General features: G+C 46.9%; 1 protein-coding gene across 9 annotated transcripts in view; it reads right to left on the minus strand.

Moving 5' to 3' along the window:
- Mecom (MDS1 and EVI1 complex locus) overlaps positions 1-14,355 on the minus strand; it is a 551,859-nt gene extending 537,504 nt beyond the window's left edge. For 6 of the 9 annotated variants that reach the window (XM_029537226.1, XM_029537216.1, XM_029537225.1 and 3 more), the window contains exon 1: positions 14,039-14,348. In XM_029537226.1, the coding sequence (XP_029393086.1) occupies positions 14,039-14,075 (37 nt within the window). In that variant the 5' untranslated portion in view covers positions 14,076-14,348. Of the gene's footprint in view, positions 1-14,038 lie in introns of all 9 variants that reach the window. The other 3 variants (XM_021195395.2, XM_029537217.1, XM_029537215.1) reach the window with 1 other exon arrangement.
- Between the last annotated feature and the right edge of the window lie 7,245 nt (positions 14,356-21,600).

Raw genomic sequence — 21,600 nt, forward strand, 5'->3', positions numbered from 1 at the left:
TAAGGGGACATCTTTTGCACACGGTCCGGTCCTACTGCTCAGGACACTGCATTTCAGTCAGAATGACCACTGTTCTTGCTTTCACTCTCATCGCCAGTCCCCAGCCTTGTATGGAAACAATCTGTTTGCATGTGTTCCAATGGATTCTACCTTCCTTAAAGGCAGGGAACAAATTTTATTTCTCTTTGTATGCTCAGTGCGTGCCTTGAAATTCTTAATGTGTATGCTCAATAAATATTTATTTAACTGAACTGAATTTGGGGTCCAGAAATTTAGTACATTTTTTCTGATGCTGCCTCTAACCCAGTGTTTGCAGATCAAACACAGGGCTCTCATTCCCTTCATCCATAAAGATACAGAAACATCTCTTTGTAGTCTCCTACTTCATGAAGTCAGCTAAATGTGTATCATATGTCCATAAATGCATGCCACAAAACTGAAGTGAATATTACTTATAACATGTATGTCTTATCTGCCAAGAATTAAGAAAGCAAATGTCTGTGTCTGCCGATTTCCAACTGTCAGTGTGCCACCCATCAAGCACATAATAAAGAACCCCCCCCCCGTTGAGCTCAGAAACTTAATCATTTACCCAAACAACCTTGAGTACCCAAGTTCAAATCCCCCAGAAGTCTTGTAAAACTGGGTACGTTGGTACACGTCTGTAACTCAACTCCTACAGAGAGGTGGGAGGCAGAAACAGAATTCCCAGAAGCTTGAGGGTCATCTAGAGATGAGTATATGCTTGGGGTAAACAACAAAAGACCCTGTCTCCATAAGATGGAGAGTGAGAACAATTGCCTGAGTCGGTCCCCTGACTCCCACACACATTTCCGGTGCCAGTGACATGCAGGATACTTCTTAGCATATAACCTGTGTGAGCCCCACACAGGTAGAGGTCTTGCTAGAGTTGCTGTCTCTTGGCTTCCTTCTCTTAGAATTTAGGTGATCAATAAACATCTGTTGTATGAGTGGGGGTGGGGGGCAGTGATCACCAACAACACAGTATTTATAAATAACCTGGGTGTTGTTCTTAAATATCTTAAACCAAAACTGCCCACAATAACATGTGAATTATTAGCCGGGTGTGGTGGCACACACCTTTAATCCCAGCACTTGGGAGGCAGAGGCAGGCGGATTTCTGAGTTCGAGGCCAGCCTGGTCTACAGAGTGAGTTCCAGGACAGCCAAGGCTACACAGAGAAACCCTGTCTCGAAAAAAAAAAAAGAAAAAAAAAAGTGAATTGTTGAATAAAGTAGGCAAAGTCCTTTGTGTCCAACAGGTGTAGAGAGAAATGCAACCTAGTTTGATTTTCAGATGGAAGATTCCAGGTCTGTAAGACAGCGCCAAAGCTTCCCAGGTGCTGGCTTCACAGTGCTGATAAAAATATTTGATGAAAGAATAGACATAGCGCTCCAAGCTCTGGCTCTGCGTTGTCATCACTGATAACAGCAACATGACGTAGCTAGTTTCTTACTTACAAACTACGGCCAAGCCATATGTACCTCTGCAAATGATTCTAAGGAACTGAGTTTCTCAGAGCTTCCTTTGCCTTCCAATCCATACCAGCCACTCTATGACAGTTTATTGACCTGATTTGATGGATTTAATTTAAAATGTATTTTGAAAAAAAATGTTAACTAGGAACATTGTTCCGTGCATTCAAACACACATGCACACACACACATGCGCACACATACACACACACACACACACACACACACACAATTAAAAAATGAACTCATAACTTCTGTACTCTAAGGAATAAAAATTGAAGTAATTTAATTCATTAAAAGATTTATATGGTTAGATTTTAATTCCTTGAGTGGAATCTGGGCAAACATAATCTAAAACAACCAGTATACTTTTAATCTCATACAATCCAATGAGCTTTAATAAGCAAAGTAGTTCCCAGTAGAACTAAACCCTGGCCATTCATTCCTCTGTGTTTGTGCGTCTCTGTGTGCCTGTGGGAAACTGTGTGTGAGCTGAACTAATTATTTCAGGATTTTTTTTTATATTTAATCAACAACATTGCCAAAGAAAGTCACCCTTCAGAAACCTCCCTATCCTGGTTTATAACTTATAATAAAATTGAGTTTTGCATCTGATGGGCTTCAGGGTATAACATTATACTGTCACTTTTTAAAGGCTATAGTTATAAGTAAGAGATAGTTTCCATTATAAAATTTTTTCCATAGTCTGCTTAGCCAGTTAAAAACATTTGCTCTATAAATGGTCTTTCCAATTCATAGGCTAGAAATTATTATAGAGAAGTCTTTAAGAATATCAAAGTAAGTTTATATTGGCTTCAGTAACCTTCCTCATTTATTCAATACTTGCATCTACCAGCTTAAAGTATACTCATGGACAAGGCAGTGTGATAATAATGAACTACCTCAAAGAGGAAATTGAAAAAAAATTAAAACTTTAAACCCTGACAACCTGCTTGTCCAGTTGGGACTGTGTGTATTGATTCAAGCCTGGCATGCTCCACACAGCAGGAGAAAATGCAAATGGGGTAGAAAGGCAGATCCAAAGAAATTCCTTAAGCTCAAATCTCAGATAGATCACAGTAGATCTTTCAAAGATGTACCTTGGCTCTGGGCTTAGAGCCTTGATCCTCCGGTGGGGGATGGGGCAGGGACTGTAAAGATGCTTGGAAATCAGATCTGCCCTGACAGGGTGAGGCAACCCTCTCTGACCTCCTGGAAGCCTGCTGTGCTGGCCTCTCAGAGGCCAGCGTGCTTCTTCATCCTGGACTGCAGAGAGCTTCCTTTAATTGTGGACCTCGCTTTCAGTTTCCCTCTTAGCCATAGTCAGGGGAACTTCCCTGTCTGTTCTTTTCCCGAAAACTGGAAAAATACTGAAATGTCATTCTAAACCAGAGGGCTGGTTGGGCATGATGTGTTAGGGCCAAACAGTGGGGCTCTGCTGCCTTTGAAAAAAAGGAGTTAGAATGACATGTATGGACAAAAGCAAGTCAAACACACATATGTATGCATGTACATATATATGTATCTATATATACATATGTATATGTATACATGTATGAATGTGTATGTATAAGCATGCATATAGTGCTAATACCTATTATGAACCCAAGGGAAAGTGCAGGGATTTTCCTGGAGGGTTGAGTGAAGAGCAGTGCCTGTTAGCAAGTGGTATACAGCAACAGCAGCGACATCGACAACAACAACAAATTGCACTTTCTATGTGACACAGTCTTTTAATTATATATTGAGTGTAAACTGTGTGATTAAAAAATAGTAACATTTCTAAGGTTATTCTAAAAGAATGTTGAGGACTTTACCAGGCTGAGTTTAGAGATAAACGTCCTTAATATTCATGACTGGAATTTTGGAAGTCCATGACCTCTCTAAGCGGTATGAAACTGGCTGTGTATTTGGGTACCTTCTGAAAAGCATGAGACCTGGACATGCCTGTGCATACATCTGAAACTCCAGTAATGAGCAACAGAGTCAGGAAGATCTCCCAGATGCACAGCTAGTCTAGCCAAAGAGGTGCTCTTCAGGTTCAGCAAGAGAGCCCGTCTCGAAAATAAGGCACAAAAGGAAATGAGAAAGACAAGCTAACAATGATCTCTCCGGCCTCCATGTACACCTGAATGGATGGGTACACACACACACACACACACACACACACACACACACACACTAATAAAGGGCTCCTACCCAAGATCAGCACAGGAAATCACACCGGACAGGTTTTGAAGCAAGATGCTTACAGCACTGAAGCCCTTCAGTTGTTCAAGTTTGAGCAAAGTTGTCTAAGGAATAATTCTGTTTCCTCTGAAGAAATGAGGCACTTGTGAAACTGGGAGGAAGGGAGTGGACAGATGGAGAAGAAGTCAGTCTTACATGTCTCTGAAGGGGGCAGAGTGGAAAGAGTGGGGTTTATCTAGTCTCAGTAAAACAAGATTCAGTATAACATCATATCTGTCAAGCTTAAGCTGTGCGAAAGACCCCTTAATTCACAATGGAGCATTAAAATAGACCACAAAACTCTTTTTTTTTTATGCTGTATATTAATATTACATGGACGGGTCAATATTTATGTAGAAATGTGACTTCCGATGACTTCTATGAGATGAAAGTCCCCATGAGTTGCCATACAAGAATGTCTTGAATCCGTCAATGCCTTCACTGTCTCTCCCTTGACTCCACTGACGTTCTACAGCTTCACATTTAGAGTCAGGTGTGACTTAAGTGAGGAGACATGAGATGTGCCTACACTGGCAAAATGAGGGATACTATTGGTGGAAATTTGGAATGATAACTCCTTTCCAAATGTGCTTTCCACTGTCAAGTCAGGCCAATTGGGAATTTAGTCTGCAGCTAGAGTTTCAACTATCTCTGAGTCCAGGTACTGACATTACCACCTATGCAGGCTTCCCAAGCAAAGAAACTGAAGGGACTTTGTATAACCCACCAAAGCCCAGCACTAACCACATCACCTAATAGGAATGATAACTACCAATGCAAGCCTCATAGTAGGCACAAATCAGACAAGGGCTCTGTGAGAGCTTTGCAGTTACACCAGGGAAATAAGATAGACACAATGAAGATAGGAGATGTATCATAAAATTCCAAAATGATGATATTTAAATGCTATACAGTTAGGACGAAATGGCATAGAGAACTCTCGTCTCTAGCAGTGCTTCAGAAGGAACACTGGATAAGTGAGGATTTAAACAGAATCATAAAGAGCTAGCCATTAATAGTCAAAGGACAGTGTACATTGATTTACAGGCTATGTAAATGAGGGATATTATTGGTGAAAATTTGGAATGATACCTCCTTTCCAAATGTGCTTTCCAGGTGGTTTATCACTGGCAACCTCACAGCCAAGAGCTAGAAGGGAGAAACGGAAGGGTAGCTGGTCAGAGGGAGAGAAGAACAGACTGAAAGAGCACGTTAGGCTGAAGGCAGAAAGAAGCCAAAAAGTTGGTGAACTATATTGACCATTCGTGCCTGCATTCCACTTAACACATTTTACATCCGTTGGGTGGTCAAATCTCAGATGATACAACTGCTGGGACACACCAAGCAGCTGGCTTTCACTTCATCCAGCTATGGAGCATCTGAGAGGCAGGACCTGAACCAGAACCAATGCTCAGAGTCACCCAGGCTCCAGGGTGGAAAGGGAATTAGATCTTAGCATTGAGTACAAAACTGGGGGACAAGTATCTAAGAACTCATTGGAACTTCTTATAAGCACAGCTGGTTACTATTTAAACACATATCTATATGTATGGCAATATCCCAGCTATGTTTTTCCATGGGAAAGTATTCACTAAGAAGTCCATTGATCACGTTGATAGAATTGATCAGTCTAACCTTCATTAGCAGTGTCGGTTGCATTACTCCTGCACTGTAGCTTTTCACCCGTGGAATCCTAAGAGCCTAATTTAGCTTTTCATTCTCCTGTGCCCATGTTAGCAGCATACTGCATGATTGCAGAGACCAGTGTGGTTTTTCTCACACACCCTCTGAACATATCTAACTTTCACTTCTGAGAAAGCCATTCCAATCGGTTAATATAATCATTCCTTTAAAAAGTAGTTTCTCCCTTTCCCTTAGATTTAGGTTGTTAATATCAGTTGGACTCCTCAGTAACAGATGTGCAGGACATGACATCTGAGCCTTCCCAGAATGCCAGGGGCCAACTTTTCAACCCTGAATACCCTCAGTAGCCAAATGAATTCTACTCCCACCATTGAGTACCACATGTCTCCTGATTGTTTACTGCCCCCATGCCCCTAGACCACAAATCAAAGAACTGAATTAAATAAGAAATGAAAAAGATTGGTGTCCTGTGGCTACGAGGGGAGAAAGAGGTGTTTCAGTTTGGTTTTTGTTGTTGTTGTTGTTATTGTTGTTTTTAACCAAGTAATGATGAGCAGCATGAGAGAAAGAAAGACACAACTTCCCTGTCAAAGATTCTCTTCTAGAATGGTCAGATATCAGATGCTGGGGTAAATACTTCCACCTATCAAAACATAGGCAAGTGCGCATGCTCACACCACACACATACACACACACACACACACACACACACACACACACACACACACACACACATAACCATTCATACCATACACATACATAAACACATACAACACACATACATATACACACATATATCACACACATATACACAGATACCACATACACACACACATACATCACACATGTACACAAACAAACACAGAACAAACATACACACACACACAAAATAAACAAACTTCTCAACTTTTCACAATAAATTTATTGCCTACTTTGGCTTCAATTTTTAATGTGTCCACATTGTATATGCAATCTCCCTTCATCCAAGGGTATAACTTACTGGAAAGACAAGACGTTTCCTATGGGCATATAAATACTTCTAAAACAGAGGCTGGATAAAAACATAGACTAGGAAACAGAAAGTGTTCTTCCTCTTCAGGAATTTTAATTAATAAATCAAACAGGAAATGATTAAGGTGTATTGGTTGATTGACTGATTGAGTGAGTGGGTGATTGAAGCTTATGTTCTTGGCTAACGTTCACCTGATGGGCACGCATGACTCCTACTTCCCCAGAGCCCAAGGACGATGGTGTCATTACTTGTACTTCACAAATAAAGAGCCCAGGGAGGGTAGTGTGTGGATTCCCACCTCACGAGTGAAGATGCCCAGGGAGGGTGGAATATTGCTCCACCTTCACAAGAGGCAGTCAATGGCTTGAAGCTGACCTAGCTATTCAATCAGGGATCACACTCAATTCAAACACTGCTGTGCACATTTTAAATGTTCATGAGAACTGAAACCATGCATTTCCAAGCCTGGGGCCTACCACACAGCAGGACTTCATAGAGTATTTGTTGTATAAAATATCACCAAACCCTACCAACAGCTGCATTGAAGGGTTTTTGTAAATGCCATCACTGGAACAACATCAATGTGCAAAATTAAATCATCAGGCAGATTCTTAACGGCGGCGGTAAGAATCCTTCCCAGTCCTCCCCGTTACACAGTCATTGACTCCTGAGCAGACCCTTAGCAGAAGAATTAATACAATCTGTTTGCTAGATAATTTACCCTTTAGAAGTATAATAAAATCAGCAGTCAATGGTTGGACTGAACATTCAAACCAAACAGTTTGCTGTTGTATAGAATAGCTAAAGTCAAAATTAAGTAATTCCAGAATGAACACCTTTGAAGAGTCAGGAATTTCATTAAAAATTCAGTTGCTTCCCCTTCTCTTATAATGAAACAGTTTTTTAACGACAAAAGACCTTAACAATAATGCAGAAGAACACATATCTGAGCCAGACTCCCCCCCCCCCAGTTTAATCGTGGCTATTATTTCTGAAAATGAAAATGGCTGAGGTCATCGTAGTCTATTTCGGGTTTGCATGAGTTGGTGGTATTTTTCCCTTGGCTTTGAGCTCTCTCCACGTTACCAGCTAAATGTTATGGGTTTTGCTATGTGCCCTTTCAAATCCCATTCTTTTTAATAATGGACTTTACACAAATAAATTAAAGCAAATTCCACTTTCTTTCCTAACAACTCCAGATGGATTCCACACTCAAAAGAGACCTGGTACTTGCTTTTCTAAAAAAAAATAAAAAGAAAGAAAGAAAGAAAGAAAGAAAGAAAGAAAGAAAGAAAGAAAGAAAAAAGAAAGAGAAAAGGAAGGAAGGAAGGAAGGAAGGAAGGAAGGAAGGAAGGAAGGAAGGAAGGGAGGGAGGGAGGGAGGGAGGGAGGGGGGGAGGGAGGAAGGGAGTGAAAGAGGGAGGAAGAAAGAAAAGAAGAAAAGAAAAGAAACCACCACGGCATTGCACGGAGCTCTCATCTGCATAAAACACTGTGTGGTTGTCCAAAAAAGCGCTGAAAAATGAGTAAAACAGTAAGATTCATATTGTTCTTTTGACCAAACTGAAACATGGGAATAATGTATGTATTCCATCCAGCTTACATAGAAACATGGAAAATGCCTAGAAACAGAACCCCGTAAATGCTCCTTCCTCCTTGTACATTTTGAGAATTGAAAGCTCTATATGTACCAGGGAAACCCGGATGGACCCACTGTTCAGAATTATCCAATAACTCGACACTGAATTCACAGAATTGCACACTCATTTTAGATATGATTAATATTTTGCTGACTTTCTGAACTTACCCTATTCTACTTGATTTGTTTTGTTCTAAGTTGCTATCTTTCTGAACTTTTTGTTTTCTTTTATTCTGATTTGCTATGAAGTCCCGTGGAATAACTCAACCTCTAACAAGCCTCTAACCACACCCTAGTATGAGAATGCCTTTGCAATACACACATACTGTGGAGTGCTGGCTGTTAAAAATGACTTAAGCTCTGTTTGTTTGTTTATCTTTTTTAAAAAAAAAATCGACTTGCAAGATCAATGTATTAAGCTTTTATGAAAGAGGTGAAATAATTTTAAACACAGACACACAATGAGTTTATTTATTTAGAAACTTGTTAAATGGAGTCTGGGAATTCAAATATTCAATGTTGACATTGTACAGAACTGGCCAGGAGCCAGGACCTGGTCTCCAGAGGGACCCACTGGACAAGGAATCCAGGCCTTTCCCTCTTCCCACTTGAACTTAAAAAGGTAGAAGCCATTACTTACAGCCACAGCAGTATCTGAACCACACTCAAACAATCTGCCCCAGCCAGGGCACTTAAAAGGGGCACAAGTAGGTTTCAGTCTTCAGTGCCCAGCTCCTGTAGTGCCCCACACCACACCTGCAGAGTTTTGTAAACAGTCCCTCCCCTGTGCTGAAACTTCCCTGAGGTTTCTTGCAGGGCAGGTAAGCAAAAGCAGTCAATAACAATTTTTTTTTCTCTGTATATATTAAGGGTGTGGATACCAATGTGTACAAACTAGGGGTCTGGAAGAATTCTGTCCTTCTCTGGCCCCTCCCCTCCCCTCCCCTCCCCTCCTCTGTCCCCTCTACACAGCCAAGTTCCTTGAAACTCCTCAGGAGACCAGAGGAGTGGGGAGAGGGAAGAATCTAATTTTAGAAAGAGGATCCTGGCTGGTGGTGGGGTGGGGAAATGGCCGGAGAACTACTGGGTCACATCAGAAGGAAAAGCAGACTCGGGACTGTTACAGAAATGCCTGGACAGCAGCTTCTGGTCCTGAGTGGGTTAAGCATCACCCCAGAAAATGGTGCAAGCATGGCCTCTTTGCAGTGTTGTCTGCCTCCTCCAGGCCCAGGCCCCCACCTCAGAGCCCTTCCCTCAGCCATAGGGAATGCCCTGCAGAGAGAGTGACTAAAGGAGGAGGTGCACAAGAATGTTCTGGAACTCGGGACAGGGCTGTGAGAGATTTACTCACGGTTTGCATTTGTGTCTACACTGTTGTTGTAAACAAGGCTCAAGGCAAGTGGTGCACCAGCAGCTGAGCACCCTGGAGTTGTTTAATCAAATCCTTGAGCTCAAAAGTATGCTCTGAAGGAAGGAAGGAACGGACTCCTTCATTCCTGAGACTTTCCCTGCCCAGTTCAGAGGCCCCATGAGGGCCAGGTTTCTCTACACCCAGCACTTTGGAAATGAAGAGTAGAGGGTGACACCAACTATAAAGAACTGAGCTAGCTCTGTCTAGTTCCTGGTACCTTAGGAACCGGGAATGAGCTGGTGACCAGACAAGTCAAGTCTCCCCACCTTGAGGTACTCTGGGGGATGCCACAAGAGAGGAGTCCAAGGTGAAAGTTCAGGGGGCTACTAATTATGCCCTCTTACTCCTCTGGTCCTGGTTAGACCCAGCCAGAAGTCCTCAGCTGTGGCCTTCCTGCTCTGGTCCGTACTGTAGCCTCTGTTAACCTGTCCCATACTTCCAAAAGCAAAACAAAATAAACTCCCAAACGACCACAATTTTAAAAAGAAACTGCTTACAAGACACATTACCTTCAACTTGAGAGAGAGAGAGAGAGAGAGAGAGAGAGAGAGAGAGAGAGAGAGAGAATGGATCTCCTGGAAAGACTTAATTTCTATTTGACAGCCATTGAGTGTCAGTACAAGGGAGTAGGCCCCTGGATGCAGGAAGAGATTCGGCTAGGAAAGTGTGAGTTGGGGCTATCCTCAAAAATTACAAGCTCACCCAGAAGACACAGAACAGAGGCACACAGTCACCAAGCCCTGAGACTCACAATCCCAGCACATAAGGCTCTGCAGCTAATGAACCGTCCACTCCCACGGTGTTGGGATGAGGGGAGAATGAAAAGCATAATTAACCTTTCCCTAAACACAAATCCAAAACGGGGTGCGAACCGCGGTGAAATGGTGCCTCAAAGTGCCAAATGAAATAAAGAAGCCCTAAGCCAGCCAGGGTAATGCTCAAATAATGGCTGAACGACATGCCTTTCTAGAAGAAGCCCCAGCCTCCTCCGTCGGGAGAACAATTTTTCCTCCTGCAAAGCAGTCTGGAATAAACAAATAAACATATACTTGAAAGCAAGTCTCTATTTCGATGCAGCTTCTTAAGGGTGAATGAGCGTGCAAGAAGTTCTGCCTAAACAGGGCTGTGAATTAACCTTAGAATCCTAAGGGCTGACCTGCTAGAGCGAATTTAAACACGGGAGGCAGAGCGGGCTTGTACCTTTCCTACTTCGGGGCCTGTTCCCAAACAAAGATCAAGTACAGAAGTAACAAGTGCCCCCGTCACCGCCAGCGTTTTGATAATCTCATCGCCTTCTTAAGCGACTTCCGGGGAGACTCGCAATAAGGGGTTTACTGAATGTAATATGTTCATTGCTTTGATTGAAACCCCGCAGGCTGGTACTTTGGCAAAGTGGGGTGGGTTTTCCTCCAGTATTTTAGGTTCTAGACCTGCAGGGCCAGACCCCACCTCACTTCCTTCCCCCACCCCCACCCCCACCCCAGGAGAGTGGCAACTGGAATTTCTGGCGAGGCCCAGGTGCTTCTCCAGCTGCCCCACACACCCCAAATAAAACGGCTGAGACGTCTCCTGGCTGCCAGAATGGGTTTGCCTTATTTAGTTTTCTTTTCTCGACGATGGAAATGGAAGTCAAAGGCAGTACAAATGTCAGTTCGCTTGCTTTTCCCTTTTAAGAAAACTTTTTACATTAAACCTTTCTATCTTCCCGTACGATTTACAACGAAATTATTAGTTTCAAGTAGTGTGTAAAAAAATAAGTCCTATAAATTAGACCCAAGATAGAGCACGCAATCTGTTCCTGTAACATCAGGGAGTATTTTCAAGGTATGTGGTCTCTGGTCTCTAACCATGGGCTTTATCCAAAACCAAACTAAACTGACATCCACCAAAGACGTACACAAAAGAAAAGGAATAATCAAGTATGGGAGAAAGAACTATTTGTGTGTGGTTTGTTTCTCTTGTAATGCTTACGTTTGCCAAGATTACAGTAAATTGGTTTTGTCTTGTTTTGTTTCAGATATGTTCGTTACATTACCTCTTCCTAACTCAGGAAGGGGGGGGGGGAGAAACAGTGCCGGCAAACAGCTAAGTTTCCGTTGGATGATTGCACCGCAGGGGTCACCAGCCACCTCTGCCACGCGCAGTTCGGCAAAAGGAAATAGCGCTTTAAAATACAAAAATCCGTAGTTCTGATATGATTTCCTTTATTGCTCAGACGGTAGCTGGAAAACTGCACCAAGCAGCGCCCATGTCTCTGGAAGGCAGCGGCAGAAGCAGTAAAACCCCGCTAGTGGGAACCTGAGGCTCAGCAGGAAAAGTTCCTAAGGCTGGGGTCCTGCTCTTTAGAGAACACATGGGCATCCTTACCCCACACGAGACAAAAATCAATGTGTCTCCCATGCGGTGACTGACAAGTCTCATCAGATCAGAAAGGAGGCTCAGCTTCTGGACTCAGTAGTGGGCTACAGGGTGTACAGCTTGCTTAGCAATTAAAATAGCTAAGGCGCGCGGGGGCGGGGGCGAGCCTTAAGAAAATTCGAAAGGTTTTGCGTTCTGCTTTCGCTTCGTCGGATGCCGGGCAACCAGGCAGGGTGCAAAGCCTTAGGCTTTCATTTCACAACTTACTGCTCGGTTGAAATGATCTCCCCGCCTCCTCTCAAATACGCGCGCGCGCACGCACAAACACACACACACACACACACACACACCTAACCTTTGAAGTCTCAAAGCCATCAAGCATGTGTACATTTATTCCCTCTCAGATGAAAATAAAGACTCAGTGAAAAGCCAACAGGAAAAACAGTTTAGCTGGCGCACTTTACACTGTTGCAACGAAGTGAAATGAGCCGTAGGAGCAGAGAAAGAAGCCGGCTGACTGCCCGAGGAGGCCGACCGACGACCCAGTATTTAGGTTGATCACTGCGACCTGAGTTCCAAGAGAAAAGATGCCGCTAGACAGTCTGTGAGTGCAGGACACGAGTGAGGAGTGGCTGGAGCACTGGAAAGACGCCTGGGAGGACGGCGTCTCGCCGGGCGTTACGTTGCAGTCTCCACACCGGGTATGCAGGGGGGCTGCGACTGTAGCCGGCGCCGCTATGCCAGGACGCGCCGGTGGTGCCGCATGGAGCGCCTCCAGCCCTAAATTCCAATGTGCAAGGGATGGGGGGAGTACGCTTGGAGACTTCACTGGGGCAAAATACTACCCACATCCTATCTTTCGTCTCTCTGGTCCGAAACAAAACAATTAAGAGAGTTCGAGATTACTCAAGTCCAAGTGTGAGAGGCATGGGCGGCCTGGCCGGTCCCCTCCAGAAGCAGCTCTGATGTCCCAGGGAGTAAGAACGCGGCAGGCTGCTCGCCGGGTCCCCTTCAACGCCGGGCAGAAGCATTGGAACAAACCCACCTCAGACGCCTGCTAGTCCCTGCTAAGCAACGCTTCCCACCCTACCCTGTCCTGGAGTGTCACCCAAGCCTTCCCTGAAAGAGTGGGGGATGGGAGTCCAGTCCCCCATAGCCCCAAACCCCACTGCCCTAGTCCCGCGTGACCAAGGCTGCTCCGCTCCGGGCAGGCAGAGGGCGCGGGGGAAGACGAGTGACCCGGGACCCCGGCAGCACCCAGAAAGAGCGGCAGGCTGAGCTGCGCCCCCTTGGTGGCCCCGAGTTCCGACAGCCCGCCCCCTGGGGGTCACTCGGCGCCCTGCCAGCCCGGGCTTCTCAGGTCAGAGCGCGCCCTCCCGGCCTTGCGGTGTAGCGTTCTCGGCTGGCCGCGCGCCCTCCACGCCCGGGCCTGAGAACGCCGGCGCGGCCTCGGCTCTCCCCACCTGCCGAGTGACTCTGCCGAGCCGAGAGCTCGGCGCTGCCGGGGCTCCCCCCACCCATCCCCAGGACCCCACCCCACCCCCACCTCTGCCTCCCCTTCCCCGGGGCTCCCGCCGCGTCGCACACGCCGCCGCGTACAAGGACCGAGCGCACAGCGCCCACTACCGCAGCCGCGGCTCGGCGCAGCGCCGATCGCCCTCGCAACTTGCAAGCGGCCGCCTCGCAACTTTTCCCAACTCCATCGCGGCCGGCTGAGGCCACAGCCACCGCGGCTCCCTCGGAGCCCGCCACCCATCCCAAACCCCAGAAACAAACAGAGCTTCGGAAAGGCGCCCTTCCCCTGCCCGCCCCCCTCCACCCGCTTCCCCCCTCCTCCCGCTCCGGGGACTAGCTGGTTGGCCAGAGGCGACTCTCCCCCGCCTGGGGGGGGGGGGAAGGGAGGGGAGGGGGACACACTCTCCTCTCCCCCCACCCCTTCGCGCTCACTCGCGCGCGCCCTCCTCCCTCCCACCCAGCTTTTTGCTGCCCCCACCCCCACCCCGGAGTTGCCACAGCTGGTCCTGGTGCGGGGCTCAGGGCTACCGCGCTTCCACAGCGCCCAGAGCAGGAGCCAGGGCGCGGAGGCAGGAATCGGCAGGTTGCTCGGGCTGCAGGCTGCGCTGTGCCTGCCTTCCACCCGGGGCCCCCCGCGCCAAAGCAGCCCGCGCTCTCTCCCCGTGCGCTAGACACAGATATGCAAGATGGCAGAGAAGGGGGGGAAAGCCAATAGAAAAGGGATATTGCACCTACTTGTGGCCAGTTTCCTTGCCCTGCCTTTGGATCTCATGCTGTGCCCAGTCCTGCAGCCGCTGCTGGGTGGTTAGGGTTTTTTTTCTTGGATCTTTTCCTTCTTTTGCTCTCTCTCTCTCTCTCTCTCTCTCTCTCTCTCTCTCTCTCTCTCTCTCTCTCTCTCTCTGTCTCACACACGCACACACACGCACACACTTGGTCTTTCACTCTCTCTCCCTCCCTCTCTCTCTTTCTCTCAATCCACACTCGCTATCTCTAGCATTGTCAGTTTGGACACCTTCGCACATGCGCGTTAGACGCCCCTCCAACATCTCAGCGCCGCCAAAAAAAGTTTGGAGCGATTTATCACTTTGATTTGGAGATCTTGTCAGATGGCAATCGCCGAGGAGGCGGAGAAAGGGAGCTACGGGGAGGGCGGCAGGGGGCGGGGAGCGAGCGCGGGGAGCTGGAGGGGAGCAGACACTTCTCCCAAACGGGAAAAAAAAAATAAAAAGAAAGAAAGAAAAAGAAAAGAAGTGAAAAGTCTTGGGCAGGGAATTGATTCGTGGGGCAGAGGACTATGTCTGTGTGGGAGTCAACAATAAGCCTGCATGATAATTATTATTAATGTTTTCTCCACCATAAATTACATTGTCTATAGGGGAAACGAGCGGAGGAGGGAGAAAAAAAACTTTAGGATAAATCTTTCCATCTACACAAGAACTAGGTTGAGGACTGGACGGTGAACGCGTTATCAGAAGGCGAGAAAGCATCTTGAACTTCAGAGCTCTGCCCTTGCTGCCGCTCTCTCCTTCTGAAGTTCCTGGGGCTTCCGCTTTGGATGAATAACCAGTTCTCGATTTTAGCTGTAATACCAACGGTAGCTGCCATCCTAGGAACATTTCAGTCGTCTGTTTCCATCAAGTAGCAACAATCGCCCTTGATGCCCAGGTCCCGCCGGGCTGGACGTTTGACATCCAAGACCTCCTGCCTTGCCTAAGGTCGGCCGGCACCTTCCGGCCTCCTGCTGCTACCCGCCCGCCTGCCATTTCCACTCACTCACTGAAACCTACAACCTCTGGGGTCACCAGAAGGAGGAAGGGGGGAAATTCCATACGCATACCTAGAAAATACAAAACGTACTTTGTTGAAATGTGCCTAATTACAGAACTTACTAATGAAGTGTGCAGGCAGAAATGAGGGCGCAAGGGGTTAGGTGTGTTCAAGGTATGAATCATTCCCAACTCCGTATGGATTTTTCTTAGTACAACCTTCTTGCATTAAACAGTTGTGTTCAATACCTTCCACGTGCTATTTATGTCTCCATTAATATCTGCTGCAAATCCTGCCAGACACCATAAAAGAAAATTGCCATCTTTTCCGTGCGGTGCTGCTACCATCCTAAAACTCAAGTCGGAAGAAGCAGAAGGGTTCTGGTCTCTCTTCTGAGAGAGCAAGGATAAGCAGGGTTATTGGGAACTCAGTTGCACCTGTTGGTATTCATTTGGTCTGAGCTCGGACTGCGGTTGTGAGAGAGCTAATATCTAGGTTCAATTCCCAGGGGCTTCGGTGGCCAAGCTTACAGGACCTACCTCAACTAAGCATACCCACCACCTTTCCCTCCCCAGAGCTGTGTAATTCCAGGGGCATTCAGACATAAAATACAGGTCCCTAGAGAGCCAAGCTACAGCTCCCAAGGGAGACAGATGTGTAACCTTGAAATATGAGGAAGAGACGGGTGGTAAAGGAGGAAATGGCAGAGAACAGGAGTGAAAACAGCTTCCAGAGGAGAAAATGATGGAAACACACACACACACACACACACACACACACACACAAGAACCCCAGGGAATCCTGCCATCTCCATCTCCCCTCCCCCACAGAGGCACCTGGGATTTTACAAGACCTACTAGAGTTCCAGTGGTCTACTGCATGCAGGTGTGTGTGTGTGTGTGTGTGTGTGTGTGTGTATGTGTGTGTGTGTGTTGGTACTTTTAGTATGTGCAAAGCAACTACCGCTTGTATGGACACAGGTCTACTACTCTTAAAAATCTCCCCCCAAATCTACTACTACTCTCTGTTTAGGAGTGACCCCCTTCTGACCAGTAAATGTTCTCCTAGGAAAGGGGGGGGGGTGAGGTCTGAGAGTTTTGCAGAGGTCAGAGTCTTTAGGGAAAAATTCTAGGTGAACAAACAAGGGCTTCATACAGCAGCTTCTTGTCTGTAAGAGACTTCGTGGGAAGCATTACTTAGGCCAGAAGACAGGGGACAACCCAAGAGGATCCCAGCTCTCAAGACCTAGAATTGTTTGCCACCACCACCACCCCCCATCCCCAGAAAGTGGAATTCTCCAGGACCTGGCACCTGGAGACAGCAGAGTGTCTTATGTCTAAAATTCAAGGTGGGATATTTCATTTTACTGGCCACCCTGTGGAGAATAAAAGCAAAACATAGATGTAGGAAGCAGCCACCCTCCCTTCTCACTTCCCCAGTTCCCTTCGCCTAGCCCCCAAGGAGTCTGCCAATACCTGAGTTGGATCTAGTGGAAGTTTCTAAGAAAGGAAGGGACCATGTTGCAAAACTCCGAGATTAAGAACAAGACCCACTTGGACTCTGGACTTATTATCGCTTTAAAAGTATAAATCTTGTAGCCGACTGTAGGGTAGGGTGGTTTCAGTAAAGGGTGAAAGACAGAACCGAATCAAGAGTCTCCAAATCACCAGATGCAAAGATCTGTCTTTTAAACTTTTACAGAAAGTTGGGAGATCAAGGCAGTGGTAGGTGGCTGGGGTACCCTCTCCTTCTGGTGTTTAAAGTCCCCCGTCCTCATCTTTCAGTGAACTGGTCTTTCTCAAAGGTCTTTCTAAAATTTCAGCAGAAGTGGTTGAATCCGGCTTCTTGTAACTGCAGTAGCAAACACAGTCTTTTATGTCCTCACGCCGGATCAGCATGAGAAGACGTGTCACCTTTCTTCAAAACATGAAAAAGTAAAATAACTAAATCAAAGGAGTCATATTTTTTAAAATTTTTTCAGCTTCGAAGCTGATTTCTTTTCTTTTCTTTCTCTCTCTTTCTTTTCTTTCACTGTCTCTTGTTTCCTGCCCTAAGTGTGCAGTAATTAAAAAGCTAAGTTGCTAGTTCAAGTGCGTTCAACCTGATGGAGCGAATGCCCTCAGATGGCTACACCACCACCGCCTGCTATGAGGTGGTTCCCTGCGGCTGCCCCAGCGGGTTCTCATTCCCTGTCAAGTCCACCTGTCCCTAGTCCCAGGCGTGAGATCACAGCAGGTGACTTTCTGTTGCGGCCTCTGGGGTTGCCAACACCTTCTGACCACAGATCTAAGCAGTCCAGGAAAAGGGGAGGGGGGCTGACAAATTGGTGAAGTTGAAGCTGCTTTCTCTGTCCCCGCACAAGCCTTTCCTTCGGCTCGAATTCGTTTCCTGGGGGACAGACCTAAGTTTTCCTTGCCTTTCCTCCTATGGAAACTGGCATTCTGGAAGTGGTGACAACTTGGAAAAAATTCATGAGCTTAATAACTGTGTCTGGGTTTGTTTGGTGTGTGTGTGTGTGTGTGTGCATGTGTGTTGTTTCTCCCCCCCCCCGTCCTTCCTTCCTTTCTTTCTTTGAGCAGAAATGGGGAGGTAGAGGTAAGAGTTGAAAGGAAGATACGTTATTGAAAAGGAAGAGGCAAATCAGTATTCCTCTTTCCAACTGTTTCTTTAATTAATGCTAGAAACAGCAAGGAACCGGAAATGTTTTTTTTTCCTTTCCTGGCACTATAGTTGAGCCAACCCCACAGTACCTTTAGAAGAAAGTTTGAATTCTTTATGGAGGTATTTCTTGGCCTATTGTCTTTGTGCAGTGAACTTTACGTGCTATTGAATCGAAACCTATATTCGCCTGGCTACCAGCAAGATTAATTTAATCATTGTAATGTAATTATTAATACTGTTTACCCAACGCTGAGTTTCAGGTTGGCTGTTAAGAAATTAAACTCTCGCTGGGTGAGCAGAGGGAGGCAGGAGCCTCTTCATGTTGAAATGAAACAGTTCTCTTTATTTAGTCTCAGAGTCCAGCTTTCGGCCAGGGGCTCAATTAGCCAAAATGGAAACAATTTTCATTCATTGCAATAACTCACTTGTTCTGGGGATCGCTTTCAAAATATACACTTTATTATTATACGCTGACCTCGGTGGCGTGGTGTGGCAATAAAAGAAAGAGGCAGGGAGATCTATCTAGCCCCCTTGGGCTATAATTATTAGAAATTAATTGGGTTCAGGACCCTGGGTAGCCTAGCTAAATTAATAGCTTGTCTGGTGGTTTAAATCCGAATTTTCAGTCCACAGGAGAGAAAGGGAGAGCGTCACAGACATGAAATGCAGACCCAAGGGACGCCTGAGTTTACTTGCAAGACACTCATCTATTAAACAGTATCCAGAATACATTGGAGCTGGGGAGAGGGGGCCGGAGTAGGAGGGGGTGGAGGGTGACCAGAAAGAAGAAAGAAGTAAAGACCAGGAGGGAGGCTGCGAGTGTACAGAAAGGTCTCGAGTTGATTTTATTCGATTTTTCTTGTCTGCATTGTTTTCGGGAGGGGTTGCATTTAGGGGTTAAAATCAAAAATAAAGATCCCGTGCATTCGGAGCTGTCGTACTGGAGTAAAAGTGAAAAGGGAGCCTTAGGCAAAAGGAAATTACTGCGAGCCCGCGTGACCTTTCAGGGAGGTAATCAATCAAGTGATCAACAGGGATATTTATCATCGCTATATAGGACGACTTCGGCCGGCAAGGGCGGGGTGGGGGTGGAGGGGAGAAGGAGAGGGTGGAGACACGCATACATTCACACACTCGCGAAAGTTTGAACAAATCCGATGGGCCTCGAGACAGAACACACGGAAGCTTTCGGAAATCCCTATTCTGTTTGACATCCTCGGACCGAGAAACGCACACTTTCGTGGGTTTCGGCAAGGGCTAGGACTCGTACCCCTTGCCTCAGCCGGTTATACGCAAAGGTGTTAACTCCCAATCGCCAGTCCGGCTTAGCCTTGAATACGAAGCTACTGGCGGGGTGTCCGCGCTTCGCACCGCTGCAAGGCAAGAGCCGGGCGCCTGCCTGCTTGGCTTTCGCGTGCATCTGGCCAGCAGCGAGGGGGATGCAAGGTCGTCCCTCCCGGCTGCGCGCAGACCTCGCGACTTTGTAGTCTCCTCTTCCTGCGAAATCCTCGCTCTGCAGCGCGGCCGCAGCGTAATCGCGCAAAGCTGCAGGCTGGCCAAGGGCGAGCACACAAGGCTCGATCAGCGGTCGGCCTCCGCTGGCCAGCCACCTCCTCCACCTTGTAAATGTCACCCTTTTGTAAATAGCGCTTTTGATCCCAGTTTTCTTGGCAAACTGACCCTGTTCCTTCTCCCTGCAACATCCACCTGCTCCCAGAAGCCTACAAAAAAGGGGGGTGCGGGCTTGTAGGGAAGTGCGATGCTGGTTTTAAATCGTCACTGCATCAATCCGAACCTCCCAGGCTCCCCAGCCAGCTCGGAAGGATAACGGGTTCTTTCTCAGAGCTAGTCCGTAGACTACTGGCCCTCGAGGCTGGAAGCTGTGTACGAAGGGCCACGGATGGAGGTAATACACGCCGCCTCCACGGTGTGATCCGCGACGCGCGCGGTACCCGGCCGCGCCAGGGTGGCGCGGGGGCTGCTCGGGTTGGCAGCCCACGCGGAGCTCGCGCTCCCCCGCGCGTCTCTCTGGAGGCCCTCTCTGGGCTCCCGGCGCCGGGCGCGGTCTACTCCCGCACAGCCTAGTCTGCGGCGCCCCCGCCTGGCTCTCTCCGCCGCCGCAGCTCGGAAGCTCCAGCCGTGGAGGGCTCCAGCTGTGCACAGTAGCCGCCTAGGCTTGGGGGTGGGACACAGCTGGGGCGCCCCAGGGAAGCGCGAGTTAGGGTGGGAAGGAACCCAGCGAGGAGGATTAAGAGGAGAGCAACTCCCGGCGCTGCTACCGGCTTAGGATCTGGAGGAGCTGCTACTCGGGCACAAATCTTTATGTCCTGAGGGATACGGCTCCCCAGAAAGAAGCCAGACTGCTGGCGTGCAATGCCAGAGGCCCTCTTTAGATCTTTGCACTGAGCAAAGAATCGTCTCGAAGAATGTTGCCAAAGTTTAACGTGCGCACGAATCACCTGGGGATCTTGTTAACATGCAGATTCTGATCCAGGAAGTCTGAGGTGAGGCTCAAGCACGCTGCGTTTCTGGGCTCACTTGCAGGTTGCGCGGATGCTCCTCGAAGCCCACCATTACCTGGACTTTATTAGAAGCTCAAAACCTCAGGGACCGGTTAGCCCGACCAACTCGAAAGGACATTTTCCCAAGCGATTCACCGAAATAGTGCACTTTTGAGAAACACCACTCTTGAAAGTATCTGGCCAAGATTTCTGTCTGGTTAAATCGCCTCGGCAGCTGAACCCCTTTTTCCTGCCTTAGTCACGAAAAGGATAGTGTCTGATTCTGCTCATTTAAAACCTACACCTTCTCTGTCCTTTCTTGAAGTCACCTGTCTCCCAGTTTTGTTGCCTTTGGGTCTTAGAGGCCAAATGCTTCTGAAGAGGTTTCCTGGATCCCCCAAAAGGATGGGCAGCCCTTCCCCCACTCTTCCTCCGTGGCTTTCCACGTCTCTCTGCCTTTTATTCCTCCCTGCTCTTACAGTTTTTGTTTACTAATCCCCTTCTTCGCTGTCGACATCCTGAAGGCTGCTCCTTAGATTGACCAAATTCTGACATTTTCATCTGAAGCATGGGCATCTTTCTCTTCCTGCATGGCCATGTTTGCTGTTGCTAAGAGTTAGCCATATTCAGATTTTATGGGCACTATACATGAGATAAATCCTCATCCAGCAAGATCAAGTCTTAAGATTTTTTTTTTTTTTTTTTTTTTTTTTTAAGAAACAAAGTCAAACATTTGGCTGGCCAGAACTTACAGAAATCCCCCTGCCTCTGCCTCCTAAATACAGGGATAAAGGTGAAGACCACCACACTAGGCAGATTTTAATATCTTAAGAGTTGATCCAACGAAGTTTCAAATATAGTATTCCATTTTAACCAACTGTGTGAATTTAGGCAAACAACTGAGTTTCTTCTTTGTATGGTTGAATAATTATGTATATCTTGCAGGAATATTGTGGGGGTTAAAAATAATATACAGAGCACTTCGTACGGATTTTACTTTGTAAAAGAGACTTGCTCCAAACTCTGTTGTTTTGAAAGTTAGAATAATGACAAGGATCTCTCCCCTCCCAACCCCCCCCCCGTGTGTGTGTGTGTGTGTGTGTGTGTGTGTGTGTGTGTGTGGTCTGGGGCTCTGTCTTCTCATTCACAGCTGTAATGGGATATTTTTTCTTTGGTCAGCGGGTTGTCTCTTCACACAGCAGAACCCAAGGGTTTGATGTATATGAAATTGCTGTAACTAGATCTTCTCTTTAACATTGCAGCTTGAATGGGCACCAGTGTATGCCTGGGTTTGGGTTACATTCTCTCAAAAACTGCTGTGTGCATGAGAACTGACAAAGCAGTCCCTAATACCAAGCTACTGTCAAT

This window comes from Mus pahari, chromosome 4 (assembly GCF_900095145.1).
Source record: "Mus pahari chromosome 4, PAHARI_EIJ_v1.1, whole genome shotgun sequence".
NCBI lineage: Eukaryota > Metazoa > Chordata > Mammalia > Rodentia > Muridae > Mus > Mus pahari.